The sequence below is a fragment of the Ambystoma mexicanum genome, chromosome 5p (genome assembly GCF_040938575.1).
Source record: "Ambystoma mexicanum isolate Mex_15411 chromosome 5p, UKY_AmexF1_1, whole genome shotgun sequence".
In the NCBI taxonomy this organism is placed as follows: domain Eukaryota; kingdom Metazoa; phylum Chordata; class Amphibia; order Caudata; family Ambystomatidae; genus Ambystoma; species Ambystoma mexicanum.
The window spans coordinates 303135849-303151217 of record NC_090930.1 but is presented as its reverse complement, the minus strand read 5'-3'; the positions used below and the strand labels follow the sequence as shown (position 1 = coordinate 303151217).

The window sequence follows — 15369 nt, the reverse complement described above, 5'->3', positions numbered from 1 at the left end:
GGAACGTAATTCCAGAATTACTTTCTGGATTCTGTCCATGCAAGGCTTTCCTGTGGAAGTCCCCTTGCACAAGGTTTGGCTGACTTGCATGACTGTGCTCAAGAAAACTGTCTCGAGGACGAAAGTCTAAAGACCCAAGACGACATGGAGGCGTACCTTACGTCCCTATACAAAGTCTGAGGCAGACACGTGCCAGGGTATACCCACAGTTTATGTGGATAGGTGCTCCTACCATGTTGCTAATCACAGGGAAAAAGAACTACTCTCTGGCGTTGGGGAAGGTCTGGGTGAATGATGGCCCAGAGCCCTCTGCTGGGTAAAAGATTGGTCCCCAAAGTAGTCAGGTGGCAGAGTTGATGGCAGAACATACATCAAGCCATCCTCACTGCCGTGCAACACCAACTCCAAGAACTGAAATTCTTTGAAATTGTAGATAAAATGTCACCTGTCGCCTTTAAGATTTGCATCCCTAAAGGACAGCAGAAGAGAAAAAGTTGTCATCCCAGACCGAACCTGCGACTGATTGAAGCACCCAGTGAGGGTAGAGCCCAGGAACCTTCTGAAGAGTAAAGTTAAAGAATGGCAACCCCACGGAGAAAATCATTCATTTACAGGGAGTAGGAGTTATTACGAATAATTGTCATGTTCAAAAATTGGGATGCATAAAATGTCAGGTGCATCTTGTTTTGTTGTCAATTCTCATGTTAATACCGGGGAAAATAGTACTTTATGAAATACTTAACCTCCTTTTATTCTCAACAGATTAAATAACTCCTTGCCTCTACATGCCTGAGGTGGAGCTAATGGAAAGGTAGGGGTCCAGGACCAAAACTCAAAATCCGTAAAGATTGGAGAGGAGTGCAGACCAGAGCACCGCTCCCTCAGGACAAGGAAAAGAGCAGACGTGTCCCAAGGAGATCCCTGGAACGAACGCAGACCACAAGGAAGCAGACGCCCCACTATCATCTTGTTCTTCTCTCTGTCTCAATCAAAGATCCAGTTGGGGGGGGGACTTGTGGGGTGAAAATATACCCTGGGATGCCAGAAATACAGAGGCCAGCACAGAAATTAGGTCCGACATAAGGCCTATTGAACCTAAACTATAAAGGAAAAAGTGGGCCCAAATCTGAAAATGCAAAGATGTGCGCAATGCCCTTAGGAAGGAGCGAAAGGTATGTGGCAATGATGTTCTGATTCAATCCATGGAGAGATGCACTTATACATCAGGATACCGAAATGTACAATATCTTCAATGGGATACCAGAATTATGCTCCAAGCAGCTGAAGTGAAACGGAGCAATTCATGTGTATTAAATTAAAGATTGTCATTTTCGTTTTTCCCTCCAAAGTGACAGTATGCTAAGCGAAATACCCAATAGTCTTTTCAAGCTTGGGCATGGTGTTCTCATAAAACAAGGCCAATTTCAAAGTAATACTAGTGTATTATTTTGAAAATGTGTGGCTGTTTGCTGCAGGGTACATGGACGGTCATTTCTAAACTAACCTCCAGGACCTCCCTCTGTTGCCCTGGAGATTCAGGCCTGGTTGTCTTCATCCATCATTGCCCTTCCTTAAAAATACAAGCAGGAATACTTTTTAGATCAGAAATGCGGTGTAGACCAGAAAGTCGGGTCTGTTCTGCAGTACAAGTCCCATAAAACAAATCCATTAGTGGCTTTTGGGCTTTGAAGTGGGAGGTGGAATCACAGGCCTGGTTCTGCAAGTCCAGGCCTACAAAGAGAAATGAAACTTAAAAAAAAAACAAAAAAAAAGATTGGGGGGGGGGCAGGAGGGAGAGAGGCCTGTGAAATTGCAGCTTGCTTAAATGGGAGAAATAAATGTTAACGCATAATATGGGCAGCGTGCATGTTACATTGTTTATTCCAGGCTTTTATTAAAGGTGACAGTCACCCCCTTCTAACCATGCAAAAACAATTTTGTTGGGATAAACACAAGTTATAATTGAAAATGTGATTTTTGGCCTTGTGATTCCAAGAGATACGAAAGTTGGTGGAAACATGCTGGTAATAATTAGTAAATGAGTAAATGAAGAAAAACGGTATCTCTGCATAGAAAGGGCGTGTAGAGCTCAGACTAGTCTTTTCTGATTTGCCTTAAAATATAGTTCTCAAAAATGTAATCATACATGTAAAGATTTGAAAATTCAGGGTACTTGCCATGTTGAGATATTTTGTGAGCTCAGTGCAGATCGAGCCCATCTGTAAAAGTGGAATGATGAAGCTTTCTCCTCACAAAGCTATTCCAAAGCACTCGCTCATCCCTTTGTCCTATCGGCACATAGGTCGGAGGTAGTGATCATTAACCAATCCCTTTCGTGGGAATCATGACCGGTTTGTCATTTGCCCTATAAATAAGCCAGTTTGCATCAGAGCTGGACTTCCTCCAATAATTCTGAGAGGCGACCTGCTGCTGAAACCTGGCGAATAACATCTCAGCAGAGAGGCCCAAGTCTTGCAGTGGAGACAGAAGCAAGGAGACCTAGAAGCTGATGGGGACCCCTGAGGGGACTCCAATGAGATCTTTGACTGACCCCCTAGCTTTCCCAGCAGTGCTCGGAGGTTCCTGATGCCCAGTTCAAGGCTTCTCCTGTAAGTAAAACTACTCCAAAGTCATGGATTGTGTAGGCCCAATATATCTCTGGCACTGTTTTAGTTCTTTCCCCATTGAAAAAATCTCCTGTTTGTGTAGGTCCCTAGCACATTTTATCAAACTATCAATGAATTCCCCTGTTGAATTCACGGGATCGGTATTGTTGGGCTTTGAAACCAACAATCTTTTCCTAGTGTTTTGAACCGGTATAGACCTAAAGAACTGCCAAAAGAATTGATCCCAAGCCCTGTTCCACGTGTGTGCGCATGGTGTAAAAACTGAATTCCCCATTGATCCCCTTTCTTTTTAAATCAGAAGTGGGAAACCTAGTAGTGCATGTGCATATGCAAGGTGCAAAACGAAATTGCCCCTGTGTACCCATTCTGCTCTGAAAAACGAATGTCCGCTGGCTTTTCATTTTCTCACATTGCATCTGTGATTCCAACCCAAAACAGATTTATGTTCTTCTTTTTTTTTTTTTTTTTTTTTTTTTCTTTTCTTTCTTTCTTCCCTTCTGTTCTGGCCAAAACCTCAAAGCCCTGTATGTTAGGTTTAACAAAGCACTTTCTTCCCAAACCTATCCCCTTACTGAAAAGCGATGCTAAAGGAAGGTTCTGGTTACAGTGCCCTACTAAAAACATCAAATTAAGTTCAAAATCCTTTGTTACAGGGACGTTGGTTACTTTGCACTAACAACCTATCCATACTATGGTTAAAAGTAAAACGGAAAACCCCCAGAAATCTGCCAGTTATGGTAAGCTAAGCAACCATAACTTGTGCACCACTGTGCACTGCTAAGACTGAACACCTGTGACATCCAAGATGACATCACAAATGTAATTGATGACATCACATGTCTGGCTCCATTTTTTTTTTGTTATATATATAATTTTTTTTGTTCACTGACCTATGTAGGGCAGGTGGTTTTCTTCACTGAGGGTCTGGAACTAAACATTCAAAAGGTACTATGTTTGTAGACCTTACCCTTCTCCTATGTTCTTGTACTACTTCCCTTTAGTCACAGCATATTATACAGATACATAAGGGAAGAAGCAGGCCTCGCACAGCAATCATTCGTGTGCATGAAGATAACCAGTTAGGTTATGAACACTTTTGGTAATACCGCTGCTTTTTTTGCCTACTTTAATTTCCCTGTATATGGGCTTATTTGTGTGCATTGTGGTCTTTGTTTTGTGTGTAGTAGTACAAATATGTAGTAAGTGAGGCATTATTAGCTACCTATTACATGTTTCACAGTACGCAAAGCTCTGACACTAAGGCATTCATCATTTTACTATCCAACATGGCAGAAAATGTGAATATTGCACCGCTATGGTGCATGCTGCAGACAATGCTTACTTTTCTTCATGAGTTCTTTCCTACACTGGAAAGAACTCTACTGCAATGGTGTTTATAGCAGTTCATTGTGTAATGAGTTATGCATCTCATGGTAGTTCTCCCAATGACCTCTGATAGTTTTCAGCCAACGTTATACTGACAATCCCTTGTGGAGGCTTATCATGAAAAGTAAATGCACATGTGATGTCATCCATGATATTTGTGATGTCATCTTTGATGCTATGGGTATTAGTCTTAGCAGTGCACAGTGGTGGCGCGAGTTATGGTTATTTAGCGTACCATAACTGCCGAATTTCTAGGGTTTTCCTAACCGTAGTATGGTTAGGTTGTTGGTGCAAAGTAACTGTAACGTCCTTGTAACAAAAGTTTTTGCACTGAATTTGCTAGGTTGTTCTTGGGGCAACTGAAGCAGAACGTCCCTTTTTTAACCATGTTTTTTGTTACTGAATTTCTTAGGTTTTTTATTAGGGCACTGTAACCGGAATGTTGCTTTAGCATAGTGTTTTCAGTAAAGGTGATAGGTTTTTGGTACTGCTACTGAACCATAACATCCCGTTAACGTTTTGTCACAGATTCCTTGGCTGACCTCATGATGAACTTGTTGAAAGCCGAAATTCCCCTGTGCATGTATCCCTTTGTGCTACCCCTTCCCTTTCCTAATAGTGTTGATGTATCTTAGAAATTAAAGGTGTACATTTTAAGTGTTGGTGAGTGTGTCTGGTTTTTCTTTTTGCTTTAACATTGCATGGTGAGTCTGTGCCGTACATTACTGTCAGATGACTGCAGGTAAGCAATATGGAGGTTTCCTAGGGAGACTGCACCTGGCCGGCGTGTGTGCAATCACACTGCAGATATTCATAGTTCTTGTACTGGCCGCATGGTAGGCTACTGCGTTTCATGTAGTCCTAGCAACTTTGTGGGTTGCTGTGCAAATGTACCAATTTGTCTGCAGCACGCCTGGCTGTATGAGGCCCACTGGAAAACAAGGAAAAGCTACCTCCAGTGTACAGTGGGTGTGTTAAATGTCGCATTAATTTGATTCATGTGCTGCTTGCCTTTCCGTGAAACACACACCACACTATATCTGCACTGAGCACTGTGATGGAAAGTACCAAGGGTTCGCCTGCAGGTCGTAGAGTTGGAGAAAACATTTCACTGCAGGTGTGACAGTTTATAGAGTCTGCAAAATGGCAACGCTGGTGCGGCTTGGTCACTCACATACTAGTGCATGTAAAGAGAAGTAAGCAAACGGCAGATTCTTTGGAACGCGAAGAATATCAATGGTGGTTAGAAAAGTACTGTAGCTGCATGGGTCTCACTGAATAATTATCTTCCTGCTCCACGTAATGAAGCTGCGTTTCTCATTGTTGTAAGCATTAGTGTATTTCAGAATGTATTAATCTCTGTGAATGCTGGTCCTACGGCTAATGGCCATACCCTGAAGTGTCCATACTGCATGTGACTAGAACTGAAATCGAAGCACACAGGACCAGTGTGCAGGGTACTGCCCTTCCAACAATGCAGGAGGGTAATTTCATGTGCAGCATTCTCCACATCTGCTGCGGCCAACAACCGGGACACTCCTTTAGGGCATCAGATCTTTAAAACATCCTTGCAGACCGTATGCTGTGCTACAGATCCTTAGCTGGCAAAGGGCATTGTATTGTGCATGTACTGCGACGCACTACTCTACGGAGGGAAGGTACTTGGAAGTGCTTGGGAAGGGTTGGTCTGGGAGCATGACAATGACTGTCGCCTATTTAAGTGAGGGCCACCCAACATTTCCCTCTCTGCACGTCCCCTATGTTATCCCTGTAGGTGCTGCTCCTTCCGTACCGGCCCTTGCCTTCCGTTCCTTCTGTGTCGTGTTACAAGACCAAAATAAATAGAAATCGACTGGAAAAGGAAAAAAGGTAAATGAAGAAGGCTCCTTTCAGAGTTTAACTATGGAATAGCCAATGAACGGCTGCAGGGCACCGCGCACCGTATTTGCTCCACAGAATGTCACTAAATAAATGGAGCCGTGGCACTGTGGCAAACACTGTAGTGGAATCTGGTAGAAAGGGCTTGCTGTAAAGTATTTTACGTGTTGCAGTGCGTTTTGAAGAGATTAAGTGCGCAACACCTACTACAAAAATTCTTCCTGTACTTCCAAGAAGGGCCGCAAGGAATTTTAGATAGGGCATGCAGAAATCAGAATGGCGGGAATAGTAAGATGAACGCTATCTGTGGGGGGAAAAACTCTATGCTGTGAAACGTCATATTCTCATTTTTGAAGTACAACATTGGCACATCTGTGTCTGTGTAATGCGATTCATTATGCAAAAGATCGGAAACGGACGCATGACCTGGGCAAGTGCCTCCTTCACCGCAAACGGCACTGAAAGTCGTTTAACATATTGTGACATTTTCCCTCCCCAATGAAGAACATTGTCGGCATGATTGTCGGCATGATTGTGCGTCACCAAAGTCTCACAAAGACCAACCAAACTCAGTCACTGCATTGTAGGTACTCCATACCAGAACAAATCGACATGATAGAATCCAAAAGGAGCAACCACTGCACAGTGTGTTCCATTCACTTTCAATCCATGTATTCAGAACTCCCCCAAATACTGTATGCTGTGGCTTGTGAAACACACAGCCATAACCCCACCTTCTGCATTTTTGCTGAGAAATACGTGTACCACAGTCTGTGTGTACAAACCACACCCAGAAACTTTGAGCCATCCCGTAGCCTTCACAGGCCCATTTTTATGGCCGCCATCTGCAAAATGGCTGTATGTCACACGTGCAACCCCCGCAACCATCGTGATGTCTGCTGATGTTTCGTGCTGTGCCCGTGTGAGAATGGTGGAATACATTTCACCCAGGGTAGGGGACTTCATGAATAGTGGTGGCTCTGAAAAGAGCTTTTTTAAATTTTTTTATTTTTAAAAGGTGCTTCCATAACACCCTTTCCGTTTTTTAGAAGTTTGTTTTGTAGTTCAGCTCACATTCTTACAATAGGGTATTCAGTGCAGCCTGTAGATTGTGAAACAAAATGTCATTGCCACTGGTCGACAAATACATGCCATTTGCATTGAAAAGTTGTATACATCAACAACCAATGTTGTCATTCTCACAGGAGAACACCCCACCAGCACTCAAGAAGTCACACATGCTTCTCCTGATAAGACCCCTTCTGAGCTATGGCTGGCGACAACAATCATTGGAATAGTCCCATACTATTCTTTGTGGTATACATGAGAAAAGCACCTTGGCAGTGGGGGAAAATGCGCTTCACTGCTTTCATCAACTTCTGTTGACGATGCACACGGGAACAAGCCATGGAACCCAAATGCAATGCTCCATAGTGCACGACCACACCATGTACAGTAGCAAAAATGGCCACTCATAGACATTCTGCAAGCACAACGGCGAAACTGCACACATTGCCACAGCACCACAAAGCCTCCACTCCCTCCAAATCGAAATTGCCATGAAAGCCTTTTTCGACGGCATACTGGAACAGATCTTCCACAAAGGCATCACCGATTATCAAGACAGTGTGTCTCTCATCTCTAGCTGCCACCCTCACTACACAGAATAATAAAAACAAATATTGCCACCCTTTCCTGTGACGCACACCCTGAGTGCCTGATTGGACAATCCCCACAGTCATTTGCATTGGTCAGCATGGTGAGATGCGCAGAATGCGGTGCGTGCGCTTCCCCAAGTACTGCAAGGGCTGCGCCCCAGTAAAGCAGGAGTCCTTCTTCTTTCCTTTCCACCATTTCTTTGTCCATCGCTACCTCATTGGATACTGCTAAATAGTGACACACATTCACCAATAGCATCCAAGACATTAGCATTTAACACTGTCCCTTCTGTACAACACTTCATATGTACCGTTGCACATTAAGCGGCATATCATTGCAAAGCACGTCCAATAGAAAGTTCAGTAAAAGAATGCAAGATTTGCATCAACATTCATCCACATGAGCACCCAAAGCCACAAAGTGGGGGGTAGTAAACCGTTTTCTACAGTATGTTTACAACTCTGTTTTAAGTGCCTATGTGGACGGTATCTTCCAGTGAGTGTCTATTATGTTCTTAAAAAGGTTACTGTTTTTTTTCTCCCATCCACTACCGTCAAGTGGCATTTCAATTATATATGCTAGCAACGTTTCCATTTACCCATACCACCCATTGTAATATCAAAACATGAACTCTTCTTCAGACAATACTACAGATTTGTTTCCCCACTAACGCATCTCCTACATACATCGTAAAGAAATGGCACCAAAACCAGCACTGAATGTATGTTACCACACTAAAGCAACGTCCGAAAAGCTCACTGTCTCCACAGCTGTGGATCTCTCTAGGCTAGAGTATTGCAACAGCCTTGTTCTAAATCTGCCTGCTTCTACTTTCTGCCCTCTGCAACTCATCCAGAAGAAGACTGCGAGCCTTGTGCTTGACCTCAAGAAAAGAAGTTTCTTTTTTTTATGTGCTTACAAAGAATGTTTTAACCTTTTTTGTTCTTGCTCTTTATCAGAGTTTCTTTTGTTTGCCTCCTTACATTGTTACAGGATTGTCTTCAACACTTTTTGCACAGTGTAAAACAAAACCGCATTGCCAATGTTGATTAAAAAAAATGCCATTTTCGTGGAACCAGTGCAAATTTCGCTCATTAAAAATTGACACATGCTTCTGTTAATGAAACACCTTCTGACCTCTGGCTGGGGACAAATTACACCAGCACGGTCCCATGCTCCTCTTGGTGGTATGCTTGAGAAAACCACCTTGACAGTGGAAAAAATCAGCATCACTTCCATCAACTGCTTTTGGCGATGGAGCAAAAGTCCACACGACATGTACCCCAAATGTAGAGCTCCATAATGTAGTACGACAACATCAAAAGTACTGGCAAAGGCCACACATCTGCAAAGGTCAACCATACCGCCGAAACTGCCATCATAGACAGTGCCCCAGAAAACCTGCACTCCTTCCAACACAAAATTAGCAGCCATGCCTCTTTGCGTGGCATATCTGTACAGATCTTGCACAAAGGTATCACCCGCTATTAGGACTCTGCGTCTCTCCATCGCTGCCTGCCACCCTCACGGCAGACTGATGGGGGAATAATAGTACCAACCCTACCAGTGAGGCACACCCTCGACACCTGATTGGCTAATTCCCACAGTTCCATTTCCATGCCCACCATGCTTAAAAGGGCAGTATGTGGCACGTGCTTGTTCCCAGCTACAGTGAGGGCCACGCCCCAGTAAAGCAAGGACAGTCCTTCCCGTTCCACTCCAGCCATGCATCCAAGGCGCTAAGCCCTCACCACAGAGGAACACACCATAGTACACCATATGTTTAAATGCTCATGTCATGTGCAATGCACTCCCCATCTGCAATTGAGCCTGCCAGCTTTCACCCTGGCCACATATTTGCATGCATGGCTGCATAACGTTGCGTTGGGTGTGCTGAACGGTATGTAGGAGGCTGTGTACATTGGCCGTATTTTACATGTGTGCTGCTGAGCACTTCCTTTCATACTACAATATATTAAACCACTTCCTAAAGCAAGGGTCTTATAAGGGCCCAACCATAGCAAATGCAAATGGTGACATGTGGCTCCCTATTGTGCATTGATCTACACCACATGCTAATGTATGCATAGCAGCTCACTTCTGCTGTTCTACCAAGTCTACAATGTCCTCCACAACCATTGTGTAAAAGTCACCAACTTCAAATACATGCAGAGTTACAACTGCATGGCTGCATTATGTTGTGGTGGCTATGATGAAGGGCTAGGCTGTTGGGTGCATGGCCTACGTCCTACGGCCTTTGGCCAGGCACCCAACAGGTCTAGGCCTTGCCCACACCCACCACAACATAAGAGCCATGCAGGCGAACTTGTAGCCAGGTTCCAGAATTCTCAGTCAACATGGGCACCGACACTTCTACCCAACAGCCGCCCCATAATACAGCGATGCATGCAAACATGTTCCAGTTACCATAATCCACAAACATGCCACACTGGTTGGCACCCCAGCCCACTTCCATTCACAAAGCATTCTATAACTGCCAACCAAACAAATAACTGCCAACCAAACAACAAAATCTTGACAACATTGGTCCTGCTCCCAACACTCTACTTAGTGCATTGAACCAATACTGCATAGTACATGACAACACTTACTAATTTGCGCAATGCAGACTAACCAAGCACATATAAGAACCAGTTCAACCGTACCTTCTTCTATATGGACACTATTCAAACGCTGCACCCAGTGGACATGCTGCAGCACTGCTAACTGCAGCATCTCCACCCATGCAGCGACAACTGTAGGATGTTTTAACAATCACCACACCCATGCAACCAACATGTGCGCAATGCACCCAAACCACACAAAGCAACAATGTGATGCCTACTTGCAACCAGTGGACATATTTTCTGTGCAAGGGCTCCAGTCATGCTTCGAAGGGGCTACGGACTTACCACACACAACACACCATAGTACATGCTATGTTTAATTGTTCATGTCATGTGGAATGCACTCCCCTTCTGCAATTCAGCCTGCCACCACTCCTCACAGAACGATCGCTGCTGGAGCTATCTTGCCATAACGAAGGCTGCCTGCAATCACCACACAAGTTTGTTGCCTGTTGAGGTAAACGCAAATTGGTGTAGTATGCACAGATTCTGCTGGCACACCACTGTCTTCTAATGATAGATCAGATGAAGCACTTCTCACTCCCCCACCATTTCCATCCCTTCTTCCCACCACCAGATGCAGTAACTAGGTTTTCCAGGCCCTTTTGCCGTCGCATTGTCCTCGGATACAACATGCTGGCGTTATCAAACTTATGCATGTCACCGCACACGGCAGTGCAATAACATTTTTGACCGTGCAGCGAACAGGGAAATGGGACGCTGGAGCGGACACAGATGGCCACTTTATGTACAAGAGCCCCACCCATGCACACAATGCCTTAGGGGCTTGGCACACACACCACAACACTATCCTCAGATACACCATGGCAGCGTTTCCCAAAAACTTTGACGCACTGCGCGCTTCCCTCCAGTCAACCACTGGCCGCATCCAAAGTTCACCGACATCACAGCGTACTGAAAGCCAATGAGCCTTCTGCCTGCGGAGTGAACAGGGAAATGGGTCTGCAGAGCGAGATATCACACATTTTTTTGAGATGTACATTTCAGTTCTTTGCAACAAAAGTACTGGTCGGATTTACACCAAACTCGCAAGCACGCTTTCTGAACCAAGCCCCTGCCACAAATTTGGTAGCCCTGCGCACATTTTTTTCCCCATTGAGTCCATGGAAAGAATAACAATATTGGGATCCCCCTAAGCGCCCCCCCCTCCCCTGCACAAAACCTCACCAGACTTGCTGGAAGAATTTAGAGTGGGTCATATTTTTTTTTTGTTTTACAAAGTTAGGTGAGGATTCCACCAGGGGGAGCGAAGTTATAAGCTGCCGAAAAAGTGGTCTTCCTATGGGTTTAGCAACTTAACTATAACTACATGGCCGCTACCGTGGTGTGTGTGTATATGTATATGTGTATATATGTGTATATATATATATATATAAAATACTGTGGTAGTTCTAAAAAAAACTCACCACGTATTTGTATCAATTCCAAAAACGATGGAAGGGTGACCACGCTCCTGGTTGTTGATCGTTTGAAAACAGAGAAAAAATATGTACTGTATCGCAGAAACATTTTAAGACTAGCCCCAAACTACACTGTTTGCACTTAAGTCGTTTTGTATGTTTGTCATTGATCTGTATTCGACATATTGGTGTGTATTGCATTTCAAAATGTTTTTATAATTGTTGTGTAATGTGAGAAAATTGTGGTTTTAATTGAGCAGAAGAAGTGGAGACCTGATCGCAGTAATTTATTTTGTTTGCATTATTTCCTCAGGTTGTGAAATAACTATACAGGAGTGTGGGGTAGCCCGTTTCGTGAATTATGGTCCCCAATGTTGTGCACCCCCCCGTAAAATAAAAATGAGCGTAGGATCTGTTGATATTATAGGGCTATTCAGTATGAATTACATCTAATATCTGAATTTGATGTTTTGATGTGTTTAACTATATCCTGCAATAAATTATTGACCAGTTTTTTTCAGTGTATGCTTTTCAAAAAATGATCACTCTTGCTTTCCTAGATTATGGTCCAACACTGGCAAAACCAATAGTTGGGTCTTTTTTGATAAACATATTTCTGCTGTAGATTCTTCCCCATGCAAAGAAAAGTTGGTTGTTACCAAATGTATGCATTGCCCGAGATGAGCAAGCACACCATGTAACAAAAGTGTTTGTATTGTTTGGGACATGTGGCCTTTGTCTAAGCCACCGCCCCCTTATGACCAATGCTACCCAATAGCCCACCCCTACGATTTCACATCACACTTCAAGCATTACAAATAGTGTTCAATAACTTATTGGCATGAAAGACGTAGCCACTGATCTTCTATAATACTGACCATTTAAATTTCTCCCAGACAAATTGAGGGTTCCATGTAATGTCGCCACAAAAATCTCACCATGCAAAAATATTGCCGAAAAATTGCCGTTTTTTGTGGCGACATTATTGCATGGAACGACCATATATATGGGGATAATATTACCTGGTACCAAATTGAGTAGTTTTTGCTACTTGCATAATAGCCAATTTACTGGTCTTATATGAGCTGTAAGGTTCTGGTGTACTAATGAACTCTTTCGAACTGTAGCAGAAAGTATACAAATGGAGTTTTGGTAGGAGAACTACAATATGCAAAATGATCTGCAGTGTGACAGGCCATTAACTTCTCTGTTCTGATGAATCTAATAGCGACTGGCTTCAAAATGCACTTTTATTGACGCTTGTGTTTACTTGAATTTATGAAGTTTTTAATGTACTATACCTTTCATTTTCAGCCTTTTTTGGACTGTCCAACAGAGACAGCTACTTTTATGCTGCTATAGTTGCTGTGATTGCTGTCCACGTGGTTCTTGCAATGTTCGTTTATGTGGCATGGAACGAAGGCTCGAGACAGTGGCGTGAAGGAAAACAAGATTAAAATGAACTGTGATTCACATTGTGAAGACTTTGTCGCAACACGAGAATGTGTATGAACGGAGAAGTAAACTTTCCCCTTGAGATGGAAGTCACGGCCACAAGCTCCCCATTTGCGTAGCACACACCTGTCCATGTCTTTCAGTCCCATGTTTTGAGAAGCTTTCCAAAGAAATGCATTTTAGGCAATGTCCTCACTTAGGGTGTGTTCAAATCGAGATTAAACTTTTCCAGATTCTCTTGCAGTAGAGCAAATGGGTAGCACTCTGGTATCCCCATACATGCGCTAAAACATGTTTTCAAAATGTGTAAATTACTCAGAAAATATTCCCTTGTAAACAGAGCAGTACTTGCAGAAATATGTTCATGTTTTTGGAAAAGCAGTCTTATTAGAATGTTGGCCGTCTAACAGCGGATCAGTGATCGTCTTGCAATCTTTATGCAGAATGAAGCACTCTGGCATCAAGGGGAGCATGAGTGATCTGCCCAGGAGTTCAAAAGGCATGCATTTCAAGATTTGAGTTTACTGAACCTACTTTTTGTGGACAACGGCCCAATTACTCTAAACTTTTTAACAGAGCAGAGCCCTTTGTTGGCGTGGGTTTTGGTGGAAGAGTTTGAGTGTGCAAATTCTCTTTTTATACATCAACCCCATCATTTTTTTTCAAGAGTATACCAAAATGGTGCTTATTCGCGCCCCTACACCCAGATGTCATGAGATGATTACACAATGTTCTTGTTATCACATGCCCTAGCAATTTGTACTTTTCTTATTTTGAAGATGCTAAAAAGCTCTTTTTTTTCTGCCATGTCCTTTTATAGTACACCTTCCAACTAGACTTGTTTTGAGACTTTCTGAAAGATGCACTTTAGAGTGCTTGTGCTTGGTTTATGGTTTATTGGGGCTATCCTATTTTCATGCTCTCCCCCTTGTCTCTAGTCTTTGACCCAGATTCTCAATTTCTCTGACTCCATATGCCATGGGGCTTTTGGGTTCTTTAGCCTAATCCTGTAAAAGCCTCAAAATAAAATGAGATGCCCCTCCCCCTCAGCACGAATGCAAGAGCACAGAGAATATCCTTAGTATTGTCCACCTTCTCTGCGTCATCCTAAAATGCTCCCTAGAGACGCATAAGCGGGGGTTATGAAAAGAAGTAGTGACTCTTTAACGTCTTGGTTACTAAGGACCATGGATTTCCATGTTTTCAGAAATCCCCATGGATTTCTTCTTCTTATGACATCTGTTAATTTAGGGACCCAACAAGAATTCATGCCACAGTAGTTAGTGGTTAAAGGATGTCACATTCCCATTTATGAGATTCAGTCTTTGGTAGGGGAAGATCATTTTCAAAATACATGTTCATCTGTTATTGCTTCCTCAAAGTACTCCACATTATGAGAATAATGAATTGTTAATTAACGCCTGTATGGAGATAGTTTTGTTACATTGACTGAAGTGATCTCACACAGCTCATTGTTTCAATGTAGCGTTAAATAAAAGTCACAATGTTCAATGCATTTTCAATTTGTTGCAGATGGGATGGTTATGTCAGTAGGGATATGTTGGCATACATTTTTTAAATGACTACTTGTTCAAATATTGGTGTTCAAGTTGAAGAATGTTTCAGATTAAAGGATGGGACTTTTGTATGAAACGTTTTTGTCCAGCAATCATTGGGATAACGTATTTGTTTTTTCTTTGTAATTATGAACGTGTTCCGTTTTTAAGAATCCTTTCATGAGCAGGCTGCGATTGTGAAATATCAGTTGTTTTTAAATAAAATAACTTATGCTTTGTCTGCTTTGGTCTGTTAAGTTTTACTTTACAGTTTGTGCCTAGGTTCGTGGATTATATTTGAGTTGAAGATGGCTGCATAGGTTTGGTAGCTTTTAAATGATCTTACTCTGAATCCTTATGAAGCCATAAGGGGCTACCATATGCTCATAATTTTTTCTACAATCTTACAAAGATGTGGACTGCATTTCTATTAAACGGAAGCATTAGCCATCTTATGCCTTTCCCACATATTGCTCAACTTGCGACCACAATGAAGAAAGCTTGCTGTTGAGGGTAATGTATGGATTGAGAAGAACCAGCACTTCTAAGAACCCTCTGGTGCTTGTTTGGTAGGTTGGATGAGTTTGGGGTTTAACCCTGCAGGAAGTAATGGAAATCCAATCAACAATTTAAAACCGCCCAGTAAATAAAAGCATTACTGTTCCAAGAACAGAAATAACTGAGTTCAAGAATAAAACAGTACACCATCTGACTAGTGAACACAAATCTATTCTTGCTCAAAAGACTATGGATTGAATTG

The 15369-nt window shown here is 42.8% G+C and overlaps 1 protein-coding gene across 1 annotated transcript in view; it reads left to right on the top strand.

Moving 5' to 3' along the window:
- The window catches only part of VMA21 (vacuolar ATPase assembly factor VMA21), a 158301-nt gene extending 143453 nt beyond the window's left edge, over positions 1–14848 (top strand). The window contains exon 3 of the mRNA XM_069612737.1: positions 12913–14848. Within this exon, the coding sequence (XP_069468838.1) occupies positions 12913–13055 (143 nt within the window). The 3' untranslated portion in view covers positions 13056–14848. The remainder of the gene's footprint in view (positions 1–12912) is intronic.
- The last annotated feature ends 521 nt before the right edge of the window (positions 14849–15369 follow it).